Raw genomic sequence first — 25,242 nt, 5'->3', positions numbered from 1 at the left:
CCAACTAGCAGTGCCTGGAGCAGAAGCTGCACCCTCCTCCTGCATGGGCTGTCCTGTCGCTACGCTCCCAGCTTCCACTTGGATAACATTCAAGGTCTGGCACTTGAGTGGTCCAAGGTGCTGCTGGCAGCTCAAGGTGGGTGGGTGACACAATGTGCAACCAGTCCTGGTCATGGGCTCACCCACTTCGCCTTCCTTGCTGTGGTCCCTTTGGTGCCTTCTAAGATGGCACTGGCACACCCTGTCTAGGTTCCGAAACCCTCCTGGGCTTCTACTTCAGAGCTTCTGCTGCTCTGTCTGCAGTGTTGGGGGTTCATTGGCATCCCCTCCTGGCCTCTGATCTCCAGCAGCTGAAAGGACTGGGGATGCAAGTAATCCGGGAACCACCCCATCTCCCAGAAGCAGGCATATGGGTTGGGGGCGAGGGATGTGAAAGGCAGGACCCCATTCAGAGTGATGGCCAGATGGTGAATCATAAACACTGAGTGACTACGGGTAGTCTGCCACTTTCACTCTCAATCGCCTGGACACAGCCACCACCATGCATCTGAGGACCAGGCCCAGGGAGTTGTCTTCCAGCACCAGATGCAGCTTCACCTTTGTGGCTTGAGCTCAGCTGCCTTGTGCCTCCTCCAGACATTCCTGGGGTTGAGCCAATACAGCAGTGGGCACGCCCAGCACTCCTCAGTGCCCAGCCCCACAACCTCCTTCCCACACCACAGGGCTGTGTTGTGTGGCATCCTGGAGACCAGAGCTGGGCCTCAGATACAGGCCACAAAACCTGCATAGAGCAGAGTGCAGCCCTGCGTCTGTCCAGACCCTGTAATGTATGGAGACCACATGCTCTGGCCGGGCAGTGCCTGGTGCTTCCTCTATGACACCCTCCACCAGCCTTGTTCCTGACCTTGTCTGTCTGCATACCCTGACCCTCAGCTCTAGGGTGGGGGACACCTGTGTTGCTGGCTCCTAGCTGGTCTCTGCATTCAACCTAGGCTGGAGACACAGTAGGTCAGGGAGTGTTAGAACCAGCACTAGAATGTGGGAGCTGTGGGGCCCAAAGTCCAGCTGCACCGTGACAATGCAATGAGGATAGGGACACACATAGGACGTAGCAGCTGCCTTCACTGGAGCTGGGTGCTGCCCTGCCTGCCTGCCTGCCACGCCCCACCTCTAGACCCAGAGGCCCTGGCAACCAAGTAGGGCAGCAACAGCCACAGGCAGCCAGAACATAGCCACAGACACCTCCACATGGACAGTACAAGGGCCCCAGCTCCTGTGCAGGTGGGTAGCCCTCTAGATGCCACTGACTTGGGAAGGGGTTGCCCTGCCCGCTCAGCCAAGAGGGGTCCCAGCTGCCCTGAGTCTCCTCCTTATTCTGCCTCAGGCCGAGGACAGGCTGCCAGGAGAGCTGGGGCGGGCGCCTGCTTGGGTCACCGGCCTGGAAATGGAGCTTCCCTCGGTTCTGGCACTGCATGAGAAGCAGCAGCTGCAGGTGGGTGTGGGTGAGCAGGGGACCCTGACCCACACCCCAGTACCTACCCACCCACCCATGCTCATCCCTGTAGATCTCCAAGGAACTGGTAGACCAGCAGATCTCAGCCAACTCCCTACGGAAACAGCAGGAAGCGGAGATGTTTGAGCTCAGGAGTGAGGTGCGAGGCAACAGCCAGGCTGCAAGGTGGGCAGGTTCTGGGACACACATGCGACACTAGCTGCCTGCTGCTTGAAAGGTCCTGCAGCTGGAGAGCCGGGTGCTGGAGTTGGAGCGCCCCAGGAAGCACAGCAGCCTGGCAGAGGTGCAGCTAGGGGGCCCCCACAGGAAGGAACACCATGAAGAAGACAAAGACCAGGTGAGCGAGCACCCAGGGGTAGTGGGGCTATTTCTGTGCAGGTGCCGTGGGAGGATTTCCTGGTCCCAGGCAGCACAGAGTTGGGGGACAGCATGAAAGTGCAGCCCTGGGTGCCAGTGGGGACTGTGGGAGAGCCGGACAGAGCTCAGACTTGGAGCAGCTCTGCTCTGCCCGACACATGCTGCAGGAAGTGTGGCAAGCGCGAACGCAAGCACTGGAAAGACAAGTGTGAGTGGCATGCCGGGGAGCATGGGGTCCGGGGCACAGAGGGAATGCCCTGCCCCACCCCGCCTCACTGACCCTTCCTGCCACACCTTAGGGCAGTGCTGGGCAAACAGCTGCAGGGGGCCCACGAGGCGGCCAGGGTAGCAGGGCAGCGCCTGGCTGCACAAGCTGTGGTGAGTGAGCACTCCCCACTGGGCACTCTGGGGTCAGGGCAGGTGCAGCAGGCCAGTGCTCAGGCCCACCCCCTCCTGCAGGTGCTGTCAACCTACCAGGTCCAGCTCCAGCAGGCCGAGGCTGAGAACAGCCGGCTGCAGCTACAAGTGAAACTGCTCCACGAGGAGTGCGCCTTTTGCCTGCAACGCTGCGCCCGCAGGGCTGCTGTGAGCATTGGCAGAGTGCAGAGGTGAAGGGCTTTTGGGGGAGGACCCCCTGGGGCATTGTGCATCTGCCTCACCAACAACCTCCCCAGGAGCTTTCAGGGGGCACAGGCCAGCCACCTGAAGTTGCTGCACTGCGGGCCTTCCTGGAGGGAAGCTTGGAAGACATCAGAGCGGCTCACCGAGGCCGGGAGCAGCAGCTGGCTCGGGCTGCCCGGGCCTACCGCAAGCGCCTGACGGACTTGAACCACAGACACCAGGAGCTGCTAGCTGTGCACAGGTATGAGAGTGAGAGAGAGAATGTGAGTTTGAGAGAGAGAGAAAGAGAGAGAGAGAGAGAGAGAGAGAGAGAGAGAGAGAGAGAGAGAGAGAGAGAGAGAGACTGTGTGTGTGTGTGTGTGTGAAGGCACAAGGATTGTGGGGGGACAACCCCACCTGACCCCGATATGCCAATGGTTTCATAGCTTACAGCCGAGTGTGGTGGGCTTCGACGCAGCACCCTGGGTCCCTATGGCTGACACTGCCACAGCAGACTTGAAGCCGATGCTGCTAACCAGCAAGTTCAAACACCAGCAGGAAGATCAGGTAAGGCCTCAGTTCCAGCCCTTGATGATCCTCTGCTATCTACCCTGGCTGGCCTCAGACACCTCCACAGCCTGCCTGCTCACCCTGGTTTCCACCCCACAGAAGGAAACCGGTGAATCCTCCACAATGAAGCCATCAGAGCCACAGTGAGTGCCCTGGGACTAGGACAGTTCAGACCTTGACCAGGCAGTCTCTCAACCAGACTCCAAGGGGTCGCAATGAGGGTCACACAGACCAGAGAGCAGGTCAGAGAAGCCAGGCAGGCAGTCTTGGAGGACCCCAAATTTCAGGGTAGAAGATCAGCACCTGAGACTCTCTGCTTCCTGCAGGGGCCTGGATACGGTGTCTTGGGCCTACATCAACCAGAGGCTCCGGGATTTCTCTCAGGGCATGCAGGTAGGGCTGGCCACTGGGGAATGCACCCTCCGCACATACACCCCAGCCTGTGCCCACACCGCACGCCCTGTGCCCATGCTAGGCAGAGCTGGAACGTGAGCGTGCACAGCTGCTGGTCAGGGCTGCCACGGCTGAGGAGCAACTCACAGAGCTCCAGGAATACGTGGACCAACACCTGGGCAGGTGAGCTCCAGGGACAGCGGTGGGCTGAGAGACCTCAGGGCTTGGCCTCAGTCCTCACCAGACAGGTGACTGGACCTGGGCATTGGACAGATACAGGCTGGAGATCCTGCGACTCAAGGCCCTGGTGGGCACGAGGGACCCTGGGGAACAGGAAGTTTCACTCCCAGGGAAGCCCCAGCGCCTGAAGACCCACAGCCACAAATGAGCCAGCACGGCAAGATTGTCCTAGCCACGAACTGCCTTGCAAAATTCCCACCAACAAGAACCAAGCGATGGAGTCCAGAGTCTTTATTGTGTGTCTGTCAGCGGGCTTGGGCAGGTGCAGCCCTGGACACAGAGGTGACCTGCCCAGCTGGGCCTTGTCCGTGGACATCATAGGCCCAGACGCGATCCAGGCCCTCACCCACCACCTCTATGGGCTGCCAGGTGGGGAGTGGGAAGCGCCCGGACACCACCCGTGCGCCTTGGGGCAGCTCTTTCTGCAGCTTGCTTTCCAGGAGCTGAAGCTGCAGTAGACAAGGGTGGGTGGGTGAGTGGGGCAGCGCCCTGCATCAGCAGGGCCCTTCCAACCAGACCTCCCAGGCTAGCCAGCCCAAACCTACCACGCTGGGCGCCAGGAACACAGACACGTTGTGGCAATCCCTCAAGTTCACCTGCAGAGAGAGAGGGAGGGCAACTGGGCAGCACTCATTCGGTGGCCGAGACGGAACCCGAAGCATGACCGCGAGGGGGGAGACACCGATTCCCCGTTACCTTCCATATGTCCTCGCGACGGTAGCAGACACTGCGGGCACAGCCGGCCCTCCAGGCGTGCAGCCGTGCCAGCCCCACCAGCCAGGGGTTCAGCTCGTAGCCCACTGCAGGGCGGAGCCCACTCAGGTGGGCCGCCAGCACCTGCAGAGCAATCGAACGGCAGACGGGGAGGTGGGCGCCTGGGCTCCAGGCCCTGGCGAGGGGGGCGCCCCCGAACCCCGATCCCCGACCCGCCAGCTCCTTACTATCCTGCCGTCGCCCGAGCCCAGGTCCACCGTTTTCCCGGGGCGGCCTCGCAGCAGCCGCAGCACATTCTCTACCTGCCGCGCGCTCGCACCCACGTAGGGCACCTGGGGACAGGCGGTCAGTCGGCACCTCCCGGCACGGCGATCGGGCCGCGACCCCGGCCCGCAGCGCCCCGCACCTGCAGCCGCAGCGGCACGCGACGGAAGCCCGGTTGCAGCAGCAGCGCCCACGCCGAGTAGGCCAGCAGGCCCGTGCCCGCCGCCACCTGCAGCAGCTCCCAGGCGCTCAGCCGCCGCTCGGGCAGCTCCGCCAAAGTTTCCGCCGGGTCGTCCGGCTCCATGGCCGAGTCCCGCCAGATCCACCGGAAGGGGAGTGGTCAGACTGGGCGGTCTCTGAAGTGGGCGTGGCGTGATTAAGAAAGGATCGTGATTGGATTCAGGAGCTGTAAGGGGCGTGACTTGCACCGACAGCAAAAAGGGCGTGGCTATACCGGAGTGCCATCCAGAATGGGCGTGGCTAGTAGCAAAAAGGAACGTGATTGGATCCGGGGACTAGGGCTGGTTCTAAAAGGGGCGTGGCTACTAGCAAGAGAAAACCTGGTTGGATCCTGCGGAACGACACCGAAAAAGGCGTGGCTAGGTCAAGGAGTACTGTTTAGAATGGGCGTGGCTAATAGCAAGAAGGAACGTGATTGGATCCGGCGGAGGGCACCGGAATGGGCGTGGCTAAACCAGGAAGATTATCTCTGAAATGGGCGTGGCTGAGAGTAAGGAGAAATGTGATTGGATTCTGCGCCAAAGGGGGCGTGGCTGAGTGCCGAGGGGCGGCAAGGAAGGGGCGGGTCTCCGGTTCGCAGGCTCCGCCTCTCGACTGCCTTTCTCCGTTTAGCCTCGGTGTCCGCCCCCGGGCATTTGGCTTCTTCCCGGCTGTGACGTGTTGGGGAACCCCCGGAGCAGCTGCGCTGCAGGGACCCTCGCGGGGATCTCGAGATGCAGCAACAACACCTGTTCCGCTATTGGGGGGGGTCCCTTGCGCCCTGGCATTCACCTGAAAGCTCCCCTACCAGGGAGCCGGTCACGTGACGGGTGCGCAGCCGCAGTCTGGGTGCGTTAGGAGAGGACGAGGACACAGCCTTGGGCTTGGAGACTGGGCAGAGGTGGGAGGAAGCGTCCCAGGTCCCAGGCACAGTCCTCTAATGGCTGAGGCCCTAGTAATATCGGTCCGTGCAGGGGCAGCAACAGCAACTCCATTAGCAGGACCTCTGGTCGGCCTGGGGTCACACACTGGGGACCCAGTGCAAAAAAAGTAAAAGCACAATTGGCCAAGTGCAAGGCCAAGAGGTGGAACAGCAGGTGACCCAGGTGCAGTCCCCTCCACCTCATGGTCCCCAGAATCCTGCTAGGAGTTGCTGGATCGGGCTGCAGGACCAGAAGTAAGGCCTGAGCATCACCCAACATGGCTTAAAAGGATAGGGCCGGAGCAAGGAAAAAGAAAGACTTACAGAGGTGTATGCTCGGACAAATGACTCATAGTTTTGGAATGAGTGCTTAGTGAGGCTGGAGTTTGTAGCCATGGGCAGCGACATGTTTTTCCGTTTTTTTCTCCAAGAGTACACATTTATTTACCTGACATCTCTGAATTCTCTGCTTAGTAACAGGATCACAACCTTCCTGATGACTGGGAGGCATTTCTTTGTATTACAAACACAGACACACAATTTTTTTTTGGGGGGGGGCCACACGCGGTGACGCTCAGGGGTTACTCCTGGCTGTGCGCTCAGAAATCGCTCCTGGCTTGGGGGACCATATGGGACACCGGGGGATTGAACCATGGTCCTTCCTAGGCTAGTACTGGCAAGGCAGATGCCTTACCGCTCCGCGCCACCACTCCGGCCCCTACAAACACATATTAAATAGTATTTGGGGGAGGCCACACCCAGCGGCACTCAGGGGTTACCCCTGGCCCTGCACTCAGAAATCACTCCTAGCAGACTCAGGTGACCATATGGGATGCTGGGGATCAAACCAGTGTCTATCCCGGGTCAGCTGCGTGCAAGGCAAATGCCCTACCACTGTGCTTTCACTCTGGCCCACTAATACATGATATTTTTATGTTGATGCTGGTGCTAAGGATCGAACCCAGGACAAGTTGCTTCATAGCTGAACCACATTGCCTGCCCATAGAAATATAAGGACTAAACGGGGCTGGAGAGATAGCCTGGAGGTAAGGTTTTTGCCTTGCATGCAGGAGGATGGTGGTTTGAATCCTGAAATCCCATATGGTCCCCGAGCCTGTCAGGAGAGATTTCTGAGCATAGAACCAGGAGTAATCCCTGAGCACTGCTGGGTGTGACCCAAAACAAAACAAAACAAAACAAAACAAAACAAAGAAATATAAGGACTCACCTCCCACATTCCCAGCAGGAACATGGCCAGACTCCTCTACCAAACTGCAAAAGAAAGTAGTGGCTGCCGAGACTTTCAGGTATCTAGTCCAAGCTGATTCCTTTGAGGCAGTCTCAGAATGTGTAGGGGCAGATTTCCCCTTCTGCATGAACCACAGCAGTCCCGCACCACACCTTCCACCCTCCAACAGAAATGGCCCAGCTACATGACTTAACCTTATCAAGCTGCCAAGCCACCACATTTGTTTCAAATATATAGATCCTGGAAAGACATCTCAAAATTTCACTGTAGTATCAGCAATACAGTAGTATCACAGTAGGAAATCTGACGGGGAAGTTACATAAGAATCACCAAGTGGGGGCCGAAAAGATAGCATGGAGATAAGGCATTTATTTGCCTGGCATACAGAAGGTCAGTGGTTCGAATCCCGGCATCCCATGTGGTCCCCCGAGCCTGCCAGGAGCGATTTCTGAGCTAGAGCAAGGAGGAACCCCTGAGCTCTGCCGGTGTGACACAAAAACAAAACAAAACAAAACAAAACAAAAAAAAAGAAGAAGAATCTATCAAGCTCATTGGAGATTCTCAAGAGTGTTAACAGAAGACTCAGCTAGGGCCCGGAGAGATAGCACAGCGGCGTTTGCCTTGCAAGCAGCCGATCCAGGACCAAAGGTGGTTGGTTTGAATCCCGGTGTCCCATATGGTCCCCCGTGCCTGCCAGGAGCTATTTCTGAGCAGAGAGCCAGGAGTAACCCCTGAGCAACGCTGGGTGTGGCCAAAAACCAAAAAAAAAAAAAAAAAAAAAGACTCAGCTAGCACCAACCACAGCTCAGTAAATTGTTAGACTCTGACTTTACTATCATGGAGAGATTGACCCTTGTTTATATAAGGTTTTGATCATTCCATTTGCCTTTGTGTCATAACAAGCAATATGAAGGAAATTTACTTGTGCCTGCATGGAGGCAAGCTGGGATTGTGGGTGAGAAAGGAAGGTCACGGTGGTGGTGGGACTAGTGTTTGAATATTTAATGCCTGAAATGATTGTTAGGCAATCACGGTGTTATAATTTAAAAAAAAAATTTAAGAGAGGGCTGGAGGGCCGGCGAGGTGGCACTAGAGGTAAGGTGTCTGCTTGCAAGTGCTAGCCAAGGATCAGGACCTCGGTTCGATCCCCCGGCGTCCCATATGGTCCCCCCAAGCCAGGGGCGATTTCTGAGCGCTTAGCCAGGAGTAACCCCTGAGCATTGAATGGGTGTGGCCCGAAAAAAAAAAAGAGAGGGCTGGAGCAATAGCACAGAGGGAGGGCATTTGCCTTGCACGCAACTGATTCAGGATGGACCTGGGTTCGATCCCCAGCATCCCATATGGTCCCCCGAGCCAGGAGCCATTTCTGAGCACATAGCCAGAAGTAACCCCTGAGGATCACCGAGTGTAGCCCAAAATATAAATTTTTAAGAGAAATATGAAGTCTTATTTTATTTATTTTTGGGGGACACACTCAGCTATGCTCAGGACTTATCCTGGATCACTCCTGATTGGGCTTAAGGAACTATAGGGGGTACTCTGGATCAAACCTGGTTTAGTCACATACAAGGGAAGTGCTTTACCCACTGTACTATCTCTTTGGCCCCTGGAAATACATTTTGTTTTGGTTGGTTGGTTTGAGGCCACATCCAGTGTTTCTCAGAACTTATTCCTGGCTCTGTTCTCAGGAATTGCTCTTGAGGGGCTCAGGGAATCATATGGGGTGCCAGGGATTAAATCCAGATCTGCTTGTCCAAGGCAAATACTCTGCCCACTGTAATATCTTTTCAGCTAGAAATAGAAGGACTTTTGTTTATGGTTTTTTTGGGGGGGTAACATCTAGCAGTGCCCAGGACTTAATCCTGGCTCTGTGCTCAGTAATCATTCCAGGTGGGTTTGGGGATTATATATATAGGGTGTCATGGGTCCAACCCAGGCCAGCCCCATGCAAGGCAAGTCCATACTACTGTACTGCAGTACTATTGTATTGCTCTGGCCTCCTGGAGTTCTTTTTTGTTTTGTTTTCTTCTCCTTTTTATTTTATTTATTTTTTGTTTTGTTTTGGGGATGCACCTGGGGACACTCAGAAGTTACTTCTGGCTCTGCACTCAGTAATCTGTTCTTGACAGACTCAAGGGACCATATAGGATTCTAAGTCAGCCATGTGCAAATCAAATGTCCTTCCTGTTGTGCTGTTGCACCAGACCCTGCTCCTAGAATTATTTGGGGGCGGGGTGTTGGGCCACACATGGAAGCACTCAGGGGTTACTCCTGGCTCTGCACTCAGAAATTGCTCCTGGCAGGCTTGGGGGGCCATATGAGATGCTGGAAATTGAATCTGGGCCTGTCCAGGGTTCAAGGCAAACAACCTACTCCTCTGTGCTATCACTCCAACCCCATGCTCCTAGAATTCTTAAAGGCTAGTAGAGTACGCCTTGGCCCTGGCAAAGGGAGTCTCCCATCCTCTGCTCTGTCCCTTCATAGCCACCCAGAACTGACCTGTCTGGCCTGGAAAGCACAGAGGGCTCCTGACACCGTGTAGTGGCTGTCTGGGCACCTGAACCCACCTGCCAATCTAAGAAGGGTACTGCACCCAAGTGTCCCCTGGAATGAGTGGGCCAGAAAGCCTAAGGGATCAGTGGGCTTCTGTTGGGGGCCTGACCTTGAGCTTTCTCCTGCATACCACATCTATCTCAGCCTGTCCTTGGAGGCCTCACCCATAGAGTAGCACAAGACCAGCCCTGCATGAGCCTGTGTGGGTGCAGGGAGAGGGAAAGTAGTGAGCATGGGATAATACTCTCAACTTCTCAGGGAGCTTCCTAGGTCTTCTAGGTTTAGGTCCCTCGGAGTCAGGAGCACTGAAGGCTGGAGCAGGGTTTATCCCAGCACATCTCATGGGTCACCTAGTGATCCTTGACACCTCCCCCCTCAGACAGGTAGTGTTCCTGAGACCCACAGAACAGAGGGTGACCACCTTGAACCCGGCTATAGTCTGATGGGTGCTAGCGGCATTGGGGCCCTCAGGGGTCTCCCCACATAACCCCTAGTAGGCCTTGGCAGCAAAAGGTGGCAGCAATGCCAGGTCTGGAGACAGGGGCCAGGCCCAGGATGAATGGTAAAAGGACAAGCAGAGTCGCCAGGAGAAGACAGGGCATCCCACCAGGCCCCTGGACACATGAGTCTGTGTTGGGACCCCACATCATCCCTGGAGGGAGAGGAGAGGAGTCCCTTTCTCAGCTAAGCCTATGTCTCCGACCCTTCAGCTTGCTGTACCCAGTCGCCCCAATAAGCAGAGACAAGCCCCACAGTGATGTCCCAGCTCTCCTGTCGGTTGGGCCACCCAGGTCACACACAGGCCCTGGAGCCCCACACCCAGGGAACACTTCTCAGGGCCTATGTGACCTCAGGCTGCCCTTTCTCTGCACCCGAGTCCCCCGCCCACGCTGCCCACCCACTGGGTCCACACCTCAGGACATGTGGGTGTGTGCTCCTGTCTTTCTCTGATGAGAAATCCGCCCCCCCACACCTTCCATCTTCCCAAGAAGCCAGAAATGCAGCTGCGGATTGATGTGCCGCCCAACTAAAAATAGCCTCAGCCAGGCCCGGAAAAGCTCCCATCGCTAGGAGACGGCCATCACTAGGCAACCGCGTTGTCATGGCAACAGCTGGGCCTTGAGTCACCCTCAGCCCTGGCTGCCCCTGCAGTCCCTGACCCTTGACAGGTGAGGTGGAGACCACAGAGGGATGGACACAGAGCTGTGGGTGAGGATAGTGTCTTGCTTGGACCCGCCCCCAGCATCCCTCCTGGGCCAGTGCTCATGTCTGGACAGGCAATTGGACAGTGGGTGCAGGCTCCTTGGCTCTAGGGTACCACAATTTCAGTCTGGGCCTGATTGTCTCTTTGGGTGCTTCCCAAGCATTGCTCAGGGGGCCCTTGGACCTCATCTTGTGATTTGTTTTGGTTGGTTTGTTTTGGACCACACCCTGTGGTGCTCAGAGGCTCCTCTTGGCTCTGTGCTCAGGAATCACTCCTGGCAGGCTCAGTGAACCCTTGGGATGGTGAGGATAGAACCCGGGTTGGCCACATGCAAGGCAAATGCTCTCTCTGTCGTGTTATCACTCTGGCCCCTTCCTGAGATTTTTAGCCAAGTGGGCCAGCAGGTCTAATGAGAGCCTGAGATGGGCTGTCCTGGGCCTACAGTGCTGGGGTTACTTGGGGCTGCTCCCAGAAATACCTGAGTCCTTCATGGTGCTGGGGTTCAAACCTAGGTCAGCTGCAAACTGGGCCTGACCCTGACCCTCATTTTATCTCTCCAACTACTGTTTTTATTTGCTTGTTGTTAGTTTGGGGCCATCCTGGTAGTGCTCAGAGTTTCTTCCTGGCTCTGTGCTCAGGGGTCACTCCTGTAGTGCTCAGGGGACCCACTGGGATGCCCGGTGCAGAACCCAGGCTTGCCCCATCTTCCCTGCTGTACTATTGCTCTGCCACTCCTTCCCCTGTAAGCAGGTTTCTCACTGCCTGTGTTGGGCAACCATCTTTCGAGAGGTCTGTGAGACTCTGACCCACTGCCCAGAGAGGCTGTTGTGGCCACGTGGGAGCAATCACTTAACCAGTCTCCAGGAGGCCCTGGGAAGGTTCTGGGAGTGACAGGGCCCTCTCCTTGTCCTGGAGACCATGGGGCACTCCCATTGGGACATTGGTTGGCACACAGACTCAAGGTTACAGCACATTTGATCCTCACCCCACACCACCCAGAGACTGGTGCCCCCAACAGCATGGACGTCTGTCTCAGAATTCTCCGTGCTCAAATGTCAAGGCAAAGATGCTCCAGGTAAGGTGCTCAAATGAGGGTGTTCCAAGTAAGGTCTAAGTGAGGGTGCTCCTAGGAGTGGTGAGGGTGAGGATGAGGCCTCAGTGAGAATGGTCCAGGTAGAGGGCCATGGGACTGGGCTGAGCAGCTACAACAGATGATCCTGTGTGGGGCAGAGACCAGTGTGAGCTGCAACTGCACTCCTGGTGAGGAGACTGGGGTCCCTGTGGGTGTGGCTGGGGCAGAGGCGAGGGGCCCAGGGCCCAGGGGATAAAGTCACAGGGCCTCGGCCATCCTCTGCCTGTGGACAGGGACGTCTGGCCCCTTCTGAGGCATCAGGACACTGACTGCTTGGTCCCACGCCCTGACACCTCCCAGGACAGAGAGCCCCCCAGGCCCCGAGGAGGTGACCTTCTCAATCAGAAGATCGGTCACACAGCTCGGCAGGGTCTGTGCTGGCTGCATCAGTTGCTGGGCCCAGCATAGGACATCTGGGCCACCTGTGCTACCCATCAACTCAGGGCATGACCCCCAAGTCTTCTGGACACAGACAAGGGGAACTGCCTCGGTGGGTTCCCCGCATAGCAAAAATGCCCCCCAAGCCCAAGTTAGCCCCCCAGTGACCTCTCCGTGTGCCTGTGCCTTTCCACCTTTTGGGAGCCCCGTGGCAGCCTCTGAGCCCACGTCCTGGGGCCTTCCTCGCCACAAGGGGCCCTGGAATGCTCCAGACTCGCGTCACGTCGTCACTCTACAGTCATCTGGGGGTCAGGTGGCTTTGGGGGGCGCGGAGGGATGCGTGTCAAGGGAAGGGCCTGGTCCAGGTCCAGTCCTGGCACCCAGCAGGGGAAAGCCCGAGAGGACGGGCAGTGAAGGAAGGGCCCGGGTCCTGGTCCCCCGCGCGCAGGGGCCGGCGGACATGGATCGCCACGCCACGCCACGCCACGGCGCGGAGTGCCGCGCAGGTCTCCGCGTCCTCAGGTGGCCCGGGAGGTGCGGGTGGGTGGGGTGGGCAGGGACTCCGCCCTCCCTCGGGCCCCGCGCGCGTCCGTCCCCCGCCCGGCTCGTTGTCGTGCGCGCAGGCCCGCGGCCAGGGGCGGGTGCGGGGCGCGGGGCGCGGGGCGCGTGCCCAGGCGGGGCGGGGCGCGCGCGTGCCGGGCGCGGCGGGCGCGGCGCGGTCTCCCGGGCACCCCCGATTGGCTCCGGCTCGGGCTTCGGCGCGCATCGGGCGGGGGGCGCGCGCGGAGGAGCGCGGGGAGGGAGGAGGGAGGCGCTCGCCGGGCTCCCTGCAAAGCGGCCTTATTTATCCGGGCACGGCCGCGGGCTCCCCGGGGGGCGGCGCGGCGCCAGGGCCTCTGCGACCGGCCGGGGGGCGCCTCTCGGGGCGCGGCCGAGGGGGCCGGCCAGGCCGGGGCGCGGGGCGCGGCTGGGCCCTGCTGGCCAGGCCAGCACCTCGGCCGCCTCCCCGCCCATGCAGCGAGCCCTGTGAGCCCCCGCGGAGGACGCCCGGCGGGCGGCGTGGCATGAGCCCGGAGCCTGGAGCCCGGGCCGAGGTGAGGTGAGGTGCGCGGCGGGCGGAGGGAGGGGTGCGGTGCGGGCCACGCCACGCCACGCCACGGCACCGCGGAGCCCGCTCCGGAGAGGAGGCGGGCAGGGGGGCGTCCCGATCTCGCCGCCGCCCCCACCCCTTTGCGCTTACGTAACGGCTGGGCCGCCACCGCCGAGCCCCGAACCCCGAACCCCAAGCTCCCCACCCGCATCCGTCGCTCCTGCGTGCGTCTTCTAGAGCTGGGGAAGGAGAGCTAATGCGAGCCCCTAGTCCCGCAGCGGCAGGCCTGGCTGAACCCCCGCTGCGCTCAGGCTCATCCCACCCCACCGGGCCCAGCCCAGCCCCAAGAGCCCCCTTCCCAGGAGACAGGTGTCAACGCCAGCCAGTGGGCGCGCGGGATGGGGGTGTCTTCTCCAGCCCGGCCCACCCTTCAGTGTGAGCTTCCTGGGGCCAGGGCAGGGTCTGCCGGCCTGGTGCTTGGGGAAGGCTCGGGCTTGGTCCAGGCTGGAGGACCTTGGGCCAGTCCTCTGGGGAGGGTCAGTGGAGTGGTAAGGCAGGAGCGTGCGTGGGTGCACGTTGAGCCCCTCCCGTCGGGGCGCAAGCAGATGGCGGAGGCCTCTTGGAGGTACTGGACAGCGTGGTGTGGTCGTGCTAGAATGGTGAGGGGCACGGGTGGAAGGCTGGAGCCGAGGCCAGTGTGGACAGCGGCAGGGCTAGGATCAGACCACCTGCCTCACTATCTTGTGATTTGGCTACCCCTCAGCTGAGGGATAGGGTTCAGGTGTGATCCCCGACACACTCACACCCACCTAAGGGGCGCCCTGGGAGCAGACCTTGTGCGGGATCCGGCCTGCAGCTCCCGGGTGCCAGAGGGTTCTCTGTGGGGTCAGCAGGAGACAAGGAGGTTCATGAGTGTACTCCAGCCTGACTCCCTCTTTGATTGGAAGTGGGGGTGACTGTAGCAACCACAAAAGTAGGTGGGGGGACCTGGACCTAGGTCCTTAGGGCCCTGTACGTAGTGGTTGAGTGAGGCCGGCAGCTCAGGGAACCCCAAACCTGCTGCAGAACTTTGATCTGCTGAGCCTCTGGGGCCACCTGCATCTCAGAAGTATCTGAGCTGGGCTTTAGGCCTGATGCTGAGGTCACGGCTGTCAGCTACACTATATCCCAGTGCCAGGCCATGTAACCCCATCAAATGTGTCTCTGACAGAGTGCCTGGCATCCGGCTCATAGCGCCCTACCTGCACTCAGAGATGAGACATCCTGATGCAGGGGCCTGGAGGAGCCCTCAGGACTCAGGTCCCAGGACAGACTGGGCCCAGGATGGCTGGGACACTCAGCTCCATCCCCAGTATCTGTCTTTGTGCCGCCCTGTAACCCAGGATCAGCAGGACCGCCTATTCCTTTCACTCCCCAGAGTCCAGTCAGACTGTGGCTCCCAAAGGGCTGGACCTGGAAAGACACCCGGGTCGAGCACTTTGCACCGACCTGGTTGCCATCCCCACCCGGGAACATGGGCTTCCTGCCACCTCCTAGTCATCTCAGGGTCCGCCTAGCTCAGCCTCCTGGCCCGGTGATGGTTGTGTCTTTGTCTTCGCCTGGTGGAGTGGTTGATGGAGCATGTCACCCCCTTTCTGCTTAGCCCTGGGATCCTGGTGGGGAAGGGGTCTGCTACAGGAATAGCTTCTCAGAATAGGACTGCAGGGCAGGGCAAGAAAGGGCACCCAGTCTGGCACCCAGGGACGGCGGCGGGGGCGGCCCATGGACCCCCACCGGCTTGTTGTCATTGGGACTGTGAGCGCGTGGGCATGCGAGCTCCTCTCTGGGGAAAGGGAGCTGCAGACACCCCTGCATCCACGTGCCTCCCCGACTCCCGCGCTCCACGTGCTGGAGCTTCCTCATCCTAAATCTGCTCTGCTCAGTTATTTCTCCCCCGGGCCACCCCCGCCGCTGCCACCCCAGTCGAGGAGCGAGGGGGCGACCGTCCTGTCCCTCACCTGTCTCCATCCTGCAAGCGGAACTGGGCTGGACCGCGCGCGACCCTCCCTTCCCCGCAGACCCACAGAGCGCGCAGACCCGCTGGGTGCTGTCCATGGTGCTGGAGCCGGCGCTGGGCAGGGGCATTGGGGAGCCCAGAGGGCAAGGCGCCCTCAGGCTCTTTGGGAAGGAGAAAACCCCGTCCCCCCCTTCCCCCGCAGGCTTCGCAGGTTGGGAACCCCTGTCTGTCCCACGTGCCTCCTCTCACGCTCTTTTTAAGGGGCACAGGGACCCCTCAGGGAGGGCATCTCAGCGCTGAAGGCAGACTGTCTGGGGCCCAGCTCCTCCACTTTCTACCCTGCCCCAGGTGACCCTGCAGCTTTGCTGGTGGGTAGCCCGGGAGGTGGGTGGGCTTCAAGCAGACTCAGGGGATACAGGTGCCTGGGGAGTAGGGACCGCGGGGCTTTCAGGGGTGTTGGGAAGGACAGCGAGGCTGAGACGTCGCTCCCACACCAGGCTTCCCTGTGACCTGGGTTTGGGCTGATTATGGGGAACAGATGGTAGCCCCTTTTAATCTTCCTTGGAGACCTCCTTGAGGGTCTCAGGGTCCTAGTATTGCTCCTTCAGGGCGAGGGGGTCGGTGTGGTAGGTGCTGTGAGGCGCCTGCCTGTCTGTAGCACAGTGAGTAGGGGGATCCCCACTAACTTGGCCCTGTGGGGCTGCTCGTACGCATCCTGGGAAGGGGTGTTTGCCTTCTCAGCCCTTGCGGAGGACGAAAAGAACCTCAGTGCAGGGAGGGGTCTGTCCTGAAAGTGCTCCCCCATCTCAGTGGCTCCCTGGGAAGGGGGCTCCTTTCATACCCAGCTCTGGTTTCAACCTCAGCTGCAGCTGTGGTCTCGGGTGGTACCAGAGCCCTCCATGGGCAGGGTGAAGGATAGTGAGGGTGCGTGGGCCTCTGGGGAGGGCCAGCCCTTGGCTCCTACAGCTAGCTGGGTCTCATCAGACCAGGCTGTCCAGGGAAGGAGCTGGCAGGGGCATGGACATAAGAGAAGCAGAGAGCACTGGTGAGTAAGGGTGGCTGTCTGTCCTTCATGCCATGGTGCTGGGCAAGCAGAAGCTGAGTGTCTGTGCCTGGTGACCCTGAGCCCCTCATCCTTGCTCTGCTCTGCCCCTGGAGCAAAAGACTGAGCTAGGTAAGGGAGCCAAGGCAGAGAAGAGCAACCCGAAGCAGTGGTGGGGAACCCTGGAGCGCCTGGGAAGACGCACACTCAGCTCCCTTCCTGCCCCTCTCTGCAGAGCAAGTGGGGAAGATGTCGAGCCCAGGTATCGACCGCGACCCCAAGCCACCGTGCTTGCCTCGGAATGGCCTGGTGAAGCTGCCCAGCCAGCCCAATGGCATGGGCACGGCCAGTATCACCAAGGGCACTCCTGCCGTCAAGAACCGGCCCTGCCAACCACCGCCCCCGGCCGCCCTTCCTCCACCCAGCCTGGCTGTGCCCCTGCCCCGGGCAGCACTGGCAGGTGGCCTGTGCGCATCTGCGGGGCTCCCCCTCGGAGGATCAGCCTCAGCCCCCACCTCCACGGCCCTGTCGGAGCGGCCCTCGCTGGTCACAGACGAGAAGATTCTCAATGGGCTTTTCTGGTATTTCTCGGCCTGTGAGAAGTGTGTGCTGGCCCAGGTGTGCAAAGCCTGGCGGCGGGTGCTCTACCAGCCCAAGTTCTGGGCGGGCCTCACGCCGGTGCTGCATGCCAAGGAGCTCTACAACCTGCTGCCTGGTGGCGAGAAGCAGTTCGTCAGCCTGCAGGGCTTTGCGGCACGCGGCTTCGATGGCTTCTGCCTGGTGGGTGTCTCGGACCTGGACATCTGTGAGTTCATCGACAACTATGCCCTCTCCAAGAAGGGGGTCAAGGCCATGAGCCTCAAGCGCTCCACCATCACCGATGCCGGCTTGGAGGTGAGCCCAGTGGCAGGGGAGGTGTGTGGCACTGGGGCCATCGAGGAGCAAAGTGAATGGGGTGTTGTCTGAGTTCTAAGGAAGGACTCAGGGAATGGGGAACAGATCTCATTGCATAATTTTGGGGACACTGTTCAAAATGTAACTGTGGGTTCCAGGGCCAGCACAAAAGTACAGCAAGTGGGGTGTGTGTGTGTTTTGGTTTTAGGGCCACACATGGTGACGCTCAGGGGTTACTACTGGCTCTATGCTCAGAAATCACTCCTGGCAGGCTCCGGGGACCTTATGGGATACCAGAGATCGATCCTGGGTCCATCCCGGGTCAGCCACATGCAAGGCAAATGCCCTACTTCTGTGCTATCATTCTGGCCCAGGGTATGTGTTTTGTATGTGTCTGACCTGGGTTTAATCCCCAGTATCCTGTATGGTCTCCCTAAACCCAGCAGGAGTAATTCCTGAATGCAGAGCCAAGGGTAATCTCCAAGCATTGCTGTGTGTAGTGCCCCCAAAAAGCAGGGGTCCCAGGGCCTGAGTAATAGTATGGATAGGTAGGCACTTTCATTGCACACAGCCAATCTGATTTAGTTCTTGGTATCTGTATAGTCCCTAGAGCACTGCCAGGAGTGATTCTGGAGTGCAGAGCCAGAGTAACCTCTGGCTACATCACTGTACTCCACAACAAAAGAACTTTGACATTAATTTCAAAGTAGGGTTTGGCATGAAGCCTACCCAGGTTTGATCACCAGTACCCCATATGGTGTCCCAAGCCTCACTAGGAGTGATTCCCAAGCAGAGAGCCAGGAGTAAATAAATTCTGAGTATCTCTGAGCATCACCCAAAAAACAAACAAAATAAGTTCTAAAGTAAGATAGCACCTGCTGGGGCCGACGAGGTGGAGCTAGAGGTAAGGTGTCTGCCTTGCAAGTGCTAGCCAAGGAAAAGACCACGGTTCGATCCCCTGGTGTCCCATATGGTCCCCCCAAGCCAGGGGAAATTTCTGAGCACGTAGCCAGGAGTAACCCCTGAGCATCAAACGGGTGTGGCCTGAAAAACCAAAATAAAATAAAATAAAAAGATAGCACCTGCTGCCCCAGGCAGATGTTGGCTCAGTTCCTGGTACCACATATGAGTACAGAGCCAGGAGTGAGATCCAAGCACCACCGGATGTGTCCTCTCCATCACATCCTCCAAAAAGAAAGAGAACATTAGGGCCAGAGTGATAGCACAACAGTAGGGCATTTGCCTTGCACGTGGCCAACCCAGGACAGACCCTGGTTTGATTCCCAGCATCCCATATCATACCCCGAGTATGCCAGGAGCGATTTCTGAGTGCAGAACTAGGAATAATCCCTGAGCACCACCAAGAGTGACCCAAAAAATAAAAACAGAGAGAACATTAAAATGAATGAAAAGGACAGGCTGGGGTTGTAGCACAGCAGTACAATGTGCTCTTGCGGGCCCAGAGAGATAGCACAGCGGCGTTTGCCTTGCAAGCAGCCGACTCAGGATCTAAAGTGGTTGGTTCGAATCCCGGCATCCCATATGGTCCCCCATGCCTGCCAGGAGCTATTTCTGAGCAAACAGCCAGGAGTAACCCCTGAGCAATGCTGGGTGTGGCCCAAAAACCAAATCAAAACAAAACAAAACAAAACAAAAAAATGTGCTCTTGTTCTTATTTGCCACACAAATAAGAGACACAGAAAAAGAAGGACCAGGCTGCCCCAGTGTACTGCTAGCTGCCCCCATGCCTCACTTGAGCATCTCTGCATCTTCAGCCTCTAGGACTGAACCTCAGCCTGATTGTCTGGACATTACCAGATGCCCTTCGTGCCCTGAGTACTGCCTGGGAACTCCCTAACAGGCACTAAGCAAAAGAACCCTTTCAGACAGAGAGAGACAGTGGATCAATTAGGCAAGGCCTTTCTCTTTTGGGGGGCATACATGGTCGTGTTCAGGCTTGGGCCAGCCTGGTGGTGCTGGGTAGGGAAACCCAAGCCTAGAATGTGTAGGAGGTGTGTCCCCCACCAACCCACCCACAGCTCCTGAACATGGGCTTCCTGCAATCTGGAAGCCAGCCCTAAAGGTGCGGAGTTGGGGCAAAGGTGAGGGCAGATGGGCCAGAGTGGTAGTACGATTGGTAAGGCTTAGCTTGTGCGTGGTTGGTTAGGGTTTGTTCCTTAGCACCCATAGGCCTCCTGAGACTTTCCAGGAGGAATTCCTGAGCCTGCCGGTTGTGGCTTCCCACCTAGAAAACTCAGGGGGAGCTGTGCAGGCAGCGCGTCTACAGGCTAGAGCAGGAACACTGAACTCCCAGATTCCAGGTGTCATGGCGCTGACTCTTGGTTAGAATGATGGTTATCAGTGCCGGAGAGATAGCATGGAGGTAGGGTGTTTGCTTGCATGCAGAAGGACATTGGTTCAAATCCTGGCATCCCATATGGTCCCCCGAGCCTGCCAGGAGCAATTTCTGAACGTAGAGCCAGGAGTAATTCCTGAGTGCTGCCAGGTGTGACCCCCAAACAAACAAACAAACAATAAAATGTTAGGGGCCAGAGAGATAGCACAGTGGTAAGGCGTTTGCCTTGCATGCAGGACGTTGGTTCGAATCCTGACATCTCATATGGTTCCCCGAGCGTGCCAGGGGCAATTTCTTTTTTTCTTTTTTTGGGTCACACCTGGCAGGCATGGGGGACCATATGGGATGTCGGGATTCAAACCACAGTCCTTCTGCATAAAAGGCAAATGCCTTACCTCCATGCTATCTCTTCAGCCCCCTTGGGGGCAATTTCTGAGCATAGTGCCAGGAGTAACCCCTGAGTGCTGCCGGGTGTGACCCAAAAACAAACAAAAAAAAGAATGTTGGTTATCAGTCCAAGGGCTGGAGTGATGGCATAGCATGGAGGGGGTTCGCCTTGCATGAGGCCAACCGGGGTTTGATCCTCGGCATCCCATATGGTCCCCTGATCTTGCCAGGGATGAATCTGAGTGCAGAGCCATGAGGAACCCCTGAATTCTGCTAAGTGTGGCCCAAAAGCAAAACAAACAAACAAAAAAAGTGGTCCAGGTGGGATATGCTGGAAGGACACCTGTCCAGCTTAAGCCTCAGCGGACTTGACTATCCATCAGCCAGCCCTTCTGCTCATCCCCATGTCCATTGACTGCTGCTGTCTCGCCTCCTCCCCGCCCTGCTCTGCACAGGTGATGCTGGAGCAGATGCAGGGTGTGGTGCGCCTAGAGCTCTCCGGCTGTAACGACTTCACCGAGGCAGGGCTGTGGTCCAGCCTGAGCGCGCGCATCACCTCGCTGAGCGTCAGCGACTGCATCAACGTAGCTGACGACGCCATCGCCGCCATCTCCCAGCTGCTGCCCGACCTGGCTGAGCTCAACCTCCAGGCTTACCATGTGACGGACACAGCGCTGGCCTATTTCACTGCGCGCCAGGGCCACAGCACGCACACGCTGCGCCTGCTCTCCTGCTGGGAGATCACCAACCACGGCGTGGTCAACGTGGTGCACAGCCTGCCCAACCTCACGGCCCTCAGCCTCTCTGGCTGCTCCAAGGTCACCGACGACGGCGTGGAGCTGGTGGCCGAGAACCTGCGCAAGTTGCGCAGTCTCGACCTCTCGTGGTGCCCTCGCATCACTGACATGGCCCTCGAGTACGTGGCCTGTGACCTGCATCGCCTGGAGGAGCTGGTGCTGGATAGGTGAGTGTGTCCTGGAGCCCGGTACCGTGAGGGTCGGCCTGGGACTTGGGTGGATGTGGCTGTGGACAAGTAGGGCTGGGCTCTCCAAGAAAGGGGTGGGAGGCATGGGCGATGGGTTTTATTGCTTTTATTTATTTTTGGTTTTTGGGGTCAAACCCGGCGGTGCTCAGGGGTTAGTCCTGGCTCTGCACTCAGGAATCACTCCTAGCAGACTTGGGGGACTTAAGGGATGCTGGGGATTGAAAGCTAGTCTGCTGCATGCAAGGCAAACAGGGGCCCTCCCTTCTGTGCTATCGCTCTGGCCCAGAATGATGGGTTTTCAGGGTGGGCGGCCCCCTCTGTTGCAATTCCAGGTGTGTACGCATCACGGACACAGGCCTCAGCTACTTGTCCACCATGTCGTCTCTCCGCAGCCTCTACCTGCGATGGTGCTGTCAGGTTTGCAGCGATTCGGGATGCTGGGGTGTAGTCTTGAGAGGGGAAGCAATGGTGTAGGAAAGACCCAGTTCAAGTTGACCCTGGCCTGGTTCAGATCCTTAAGACATGTCCTCTCCCCACTCTCTGGTGCCCTGGGGAGCTGAGAAACCCAGTCCTGCCCTTGAAAGCCCAGCGCCTGCCTGCAAGGATAGGGCTCAGCAGGGGAGCTGGCACAGGGCGATGATGCATGGACAGACACATCGATGACTCTCTCCATCCTCCCTCCAGGTGCAGGACTTCGGACTCAAGCACCTCCTGGCCATGAGAAGTTTGCGCCTCTTGTCTCTGGCAGGTAAGAACCCCCCACTCTAAGTTGCCTCTATCCCTGACTCGTCCCCACCTAGACTGACCCTCCCAGCCTGACCCATTCCCTGGTGCATGTTTACACCTGGCCAGACTCAGTGCCCCTTAAATAGTAGTTAGAAAGCTGGTTGGCAAGCCCCTCCCCAGAACGCCCCCCTTAAATAGCCACGACAGAAGGCCACGCCCCCACAAGGCTAAACCCCGGAAACCCCTCCGTGTGGCCACGCCCCTTAAGCAACGTCCACCCAATACCCGCCCTCCGCGCGGCCACGCCCCGGGAATGCCTCCAAGGCCCCGCCCCAGATTCCACGCCCTGAAAGCACAGCCCATAAGTCCCCGCCCCTGCTCTTAACCACGCCCCGGAGGCGCCCCACGAGGCTCCGCCCCCAAAGACCCACGCCCCTCATAGAAACGCACCACCTGGTTCCTTTCCGAGTGACCACGCCCCCGATGCACCTTAAAGTCCACCAATACCCGCCTCTCCACGCGGACGCCCCCCGGAAGCGCTCCTAAAGCCACGCCCACCCAGGGCCACGCCCACTCAGCCTCGCCCGCCGCCCCGGTTGCATTGCAGGCTGCCCGCTGCTGACCACCACGGGACTGTCGGGCCTGGTGCAGCTGCAGGAGCTGGAGGAGCTCGAGCTGACCAACTGCCCCGGGGCCACCCCCGAGCTCTTCAAGTACTTCTCGCAGCACCTGCCCCGCTGCCTCGTCATCGAGTAGCCGAGGGACCCCGCCCCGCCGAGCCACGGGCCGGGACCGCGGGGTGTCTGTCCGGGAGCCCCGTCCGTCCCCCGCATCGCATCCCGTCCGGGCTGGGAGGCGGCGGGCGAGGCCAGCCCACGCACGCACGCACTCTCGGGGACTTTGTGCATGCCCCTCGTGCCCGCACTGCACGCCCGCCCCCACCCGCCGCCGCCGCCCTCTCCCGCCCGCTGCGCTGTGCTGCGGGCCCGCGGCACCTTGAGTTCGCCCCTGAGACGCCACCCTGATCGCCTTTCCCGCCACACCCCGCTGTCCTGCTGTCCTGTCCCCCCATCCCGGGCAGGGCCCGGGGGATGGAGGGGGCCGGGCCCCCCCAAGACAGGGACCTAGAGGAAGAGCCCCCCCAGGGCTCCCCGCATCTTCCACTGCGCCAGCGCCGGAGTCCTCGGAGGGGCGCGAGGGGAAGCGGGCCACCGCCAAAGCCATGACCCACCAGGAGCCCCAGCCCCACCCGCCCATCCGCACCTGTGCCAGCCAAACCCAAGGAGCCCCCCCCCCGTTACTGGCCACTATTCAGCCCCCCACTCCACCCGAAGGGCCCGGCCACACAGGACAGAAGTGGGTGGGAGAGGGCTGTGGGCGACAGGGCATAAGGCCCCGCCGCTCCCCGGGTGGTACAGCCGCACTGAGGGATCCCAAGTGGAGAGCCTCTCAACCTGGGAGCAGTGTTACGGAGCATGCAACCATTCGGACCCACCCTGGCTGCTGGAAGTCTCATTTTTTTCCCAGCGGCCTACTGTCGTCTGGGCGGTAGCTGGAAGTGTCACCCACCACTTTTGGGGTGAGCAGCAGCCCCACCATAGTGGCCAGGGCCCCACCCCCGGGACAGGGTTCTTTCTAGCTGCTCCCTCTACTACTCGCCCCCCCCACCTTCCAGTATCCCAAACCTCGGCAGCAATCTGTCCAGCCCCAAGGCCTTGGAAGCCCTGTGGGCCGTGGGCACATCTTGACAGTTGCTGAGGGAGGGACTGGGCCCCCTGTCCACCCCAGCCGTGAGCCCCAAGAGATTCAGCACTCACTCCCAATCTTGGGACACTCCCTCACCCCCACACCTGGTTGGAAGAAAGGAACAAGTTTCCAGAGAGCCAGAGAATGAGAGAGAGAAAGAGTGAGAGAACGAGAGAGAAAGAGAGAGAGAGAGGTGCTGTTGAAGTGGAAACCATTCAACAGCCCAAAGATTGCCTTGCCAAGGAGCAGAGGGTCTCAGTCACTCTGGGGCAGGACGGTCAGAAGGAATCTCCAGCGCCCTCCCTACACTCCCTGCCGGGAGGGGCAGCTGGCCATTTGTCCAAAGTATTAATGCAACCGAAGCTGTGATATTTCCAACAACTGGAGGAGGATAAATTAAGGGGAGAAGAGAAAACAAGCCCAACCAACCCCTGACATCATTTTCTTATTGTACATAACGACCTCATTCTCCTGTATATGCGGAAGATATAACCTTATATTTGGTAAGTGTTTCTTGTGCTATTTTATCACGTGACCTGTTTATAAAAATATATATTAAAAAAGTTGTAAAAACGCGCCTGAGTTGTTTTCGGTGAGCAACCATGATTGAGAAGGTGGCGCTGAGTCCCCGACTCTCGTGTGCCTCTCCGTTCACCAAATTCCGTGGTTTTGGCAGCAAATACGAGGAGACTGGGAATCCAGGTCCTTCCAGCACCTGAGTCGGGGAGGAGTTTACCCTACCGAGGTGGTATCAGTTTAGGGGAAAGGCACAAACTTCCTAGTAGAAGTGAGCATTGTGACTAAGCACAGGGTTGCTAGGCATGAGGCCTGGTTTAAAATAAAGTCAAAATCAAGAAATGCTTGAGGAGTGTGACTTGCATGCGCTGTGCCCAGTTCAAGCCCTGGTACCCATCCCGTATGTTTAGTACAGCCTGGCCAGGACAGATCCCTCTGCATAGAGCCAGGAGTAAGCCCTCAGTGGGCTGGATAGTCCTGAGGGTAGGGAGCAAGTGGGAAATCCAAAAGGCAAAAAAGAAAATGTCAATTCTAATAACACATTTTTTCTTTTGATCATCTGCCTTTAATAATTATTACTATTATTATTTTGGTTTTTCGGGCCACACCCATTTGATGCTCAGAGGTTACTCCTGGCTAAGCGCTCAGAAATTGCCTCTGGCTTGGGGGGACGTATTATTATTAATTATTAGCGCTTTTGGTCCATACTCCTCTGTGTTCAGGCATCAATCCTGGTGGTGCTGGTACAGGACTGAACTGCAGCGAGCCACATGCAAAGAGAGTGCCTTAACTCTCATCCATCTCCCTTTCATTGTGTTTGAGACAGACTCGAGCATCATTGAGATCATGCCACACTAAGCCAGCCAGACCTTGGTTCGGGGGCAGCTCGGTGGCAAGGCACTTCCCCCACTGGGCCTGCGTGCTCTTCGTGGGCCCTTGGTGATCTCTGGTCATGCAGCGACAAGCCTCTGGCATGCCACAACTAATAGCAGGGTCAAGCCAGAGGTAGATTGGACAGGTTCGATCACAGCCTGGTGGTACCATGGGGCCTTGGGCTCCAGGGAGCCCTAGCCTGGCTTGATCCCACATCGACACTGCGCCGGGTATGGGTGGGCACCCAGGCTCCTGGGAGAACCCGGGACGCAGTAAGAGCCGGTGAACAGAACATGCGCCGCTCGGGCTCAGAAGCACTGCAG

General features: G+C 58.5%; 3 protein-coding genes across 3 annotated transcripts; 2 read left to right on the top strand and 1 right to left on the bottom strand.

The window, feature by feature from the left end:
- The first annotated feature begins 1,248 nt into the window (after window positions 1–1,248).
- On the top strand, window positions 1,249–3,821 carry CCDC78 (coiled-coil domain containing 78). Its single transcript, XM_049768847.1, has 11 exons — window positions 1,249–1,281; window positions 1,385–1,492; window positions 1,566–1,652; window positions 1,731–1,850; window positions 2,038–2,078; window positions 2,170–2,248; window positions 2,330–2,455; window positions 2,545–2,732; window positions 3,367–3,433; window positions 3,516–3,616; window positions 3,707–3,821. Exons 1-11 carry the CDS (start codon window positions 1,249–1,251, stop codon window positions 3,819–3,821), a joined length of 1,065 nt encoding a protein of 354 aa, XP_049624804.1.
- A 68-nt stretch (window positions 3,822–3,889) lies between these two features.
- On the bottom strand, window positions 3,890–4,956 carry ANTKMT (adenine nucleotide translocase lysine methyltransferase). Its single transcript, XM_049767996.1, has 5 exons — window positions 4,794–4,956; window positions 4,615–4,719; window positions 4,370–4,510; window positions 4,219–4,269; window positions 3,890–4,122 (listed from the first exon to the last, which is right to left on the bottom strand). Exons 1-5 carry the CDS (start codon window positions 4,953–4,955, stop codon window positions 3,919–3,921), a joined length of 663 nt encoding a protein of 220 aa, XP_049623953.1. The 5' UTR covers window position 4,956; the 3' UTR covers window positions 3,890–3,918.
- Window positions 4,957–13,277: 8,321 nt separating this feature from the next.
- FBXL16 (F-box and leucine rich repeat protein 16) lies at window positions 13,278–24,105 on the top strand. Its single transcript, XM_049767973.1, has 6 exons — window positions 13,278–13,402; window positions 16,672–17,330; window positions 20,529–21,037; window positions 21,391–21,475; window positions 21,743–21,806; window positions 22,392–24,105. Exons 2-6 carry the CDS (start codon window positions 16,686–16,688, stop codon window positions 22,538–22,540), a joined length of 1,452 nt encoding a protein of 483 aa, XP_049623930.1. The 5' UTR covers window positions 13,278–13,402; window positions 16,672–16,685; the 3' UTR covers window positions 22,541–24,105.
- The last annotated feature ends 1,137 nt before the right edge of the window (window positions 24,106–25,242 follow it).

The sequence above is a fragment of the Suncus etruscus genome, chromosome 2 (assembly GCF_024139225.1).
Source record: "Suncus etruscus isolate mSunEtr1 chromosome 2, mSunEtr1.pri.cur, whole genome shotgun sequence".
Lineage (NCBI taxonomy): Eukaryota > Metazoa > Chordata > Mammalia > Eulipotyphla > Soricidae > Suncus > Suncus etruscus.
Note: the sequence above shows the minus strand (reverse complement) of the source record. Positions and strands in the feature narration are given on the sequence as shown.

What these genes read in the sequence shown, in the direction of transcription:
- CCDC78 (XM_049768847.1), top strand. Translation starts at nt 1,249, where the DNA reads ATGGACAGTACAAGGGCCCCAGCTCCTGTGCAG. An exon ending in ATGAGAAGCAGCAGCTGCAG is followed by an intron (nt 1,493 to 1,565) that starts GTGGGTGTGGGT and finishes TCATCCCTGTAG; the next exon opens with ATCTCCAAGGAACTGGTAGA. An exon ending in GAGCTGCTAGCTGTGCACAG is followed by an intron (nt 2,733 to 3,366) that starts GTATGAGAGTGA and finishes TGCTTCCTGCAG; the next exon opens with GGGCCTGGATACGGTGTCTT.
- FBXL16 (XM_049767973.1), top strand. Translation starts at nt 16,686, where the DNA reads ATGTCGAGCCCAGGTATCGACCGCGACCCCAAGCCACCGTGCTTGCCT. An exon ending in TCACCGATGCCGGCTTGGAG is followed by an intron (nt 17,331 to 20,528) that starts GTGAGCCCAGTG and finishes TGCTCTGCACAG; the next exon opens with GTGATGCTGGAGCAGATGCA. An exon ending in ACCTGCGATGGTGCTGTCAG is followed by an intron (nt 21,476 to 21,742) that starts GTTTGCAGCGAT and finishes TCCTCCCTCCAG; the next exon opens with GTGCAGGACTTCGGACTCAA.
- ANTKMT (XM_049767996.1), bottom strand. Translation starts at nt 4,955, where the DNA reads ATGGAGCCGGACGACCCGGCGGAAACTTTGGCGGAGCTGCCCGAGCGG. An exon ending in GCGTGCCGCTGCGGCTGCAG is followed by an intron (nt 4,720 to 4,793) that starts GTGCGGGGCGCT and finishes GCCTGTCCCCAG; the next exon opens with GTGCCCTACGTGGGTGCGAG. An exon ending in TGTTCCTGGCGCCCAGCGTG is followed by an intron (nt 4,123 to 4,218) that starts GTAGGTTTGGGC and finishes TGTCTACTGCAG; the next exon opens with CTTCAGCTCCTGGAAAGCAA.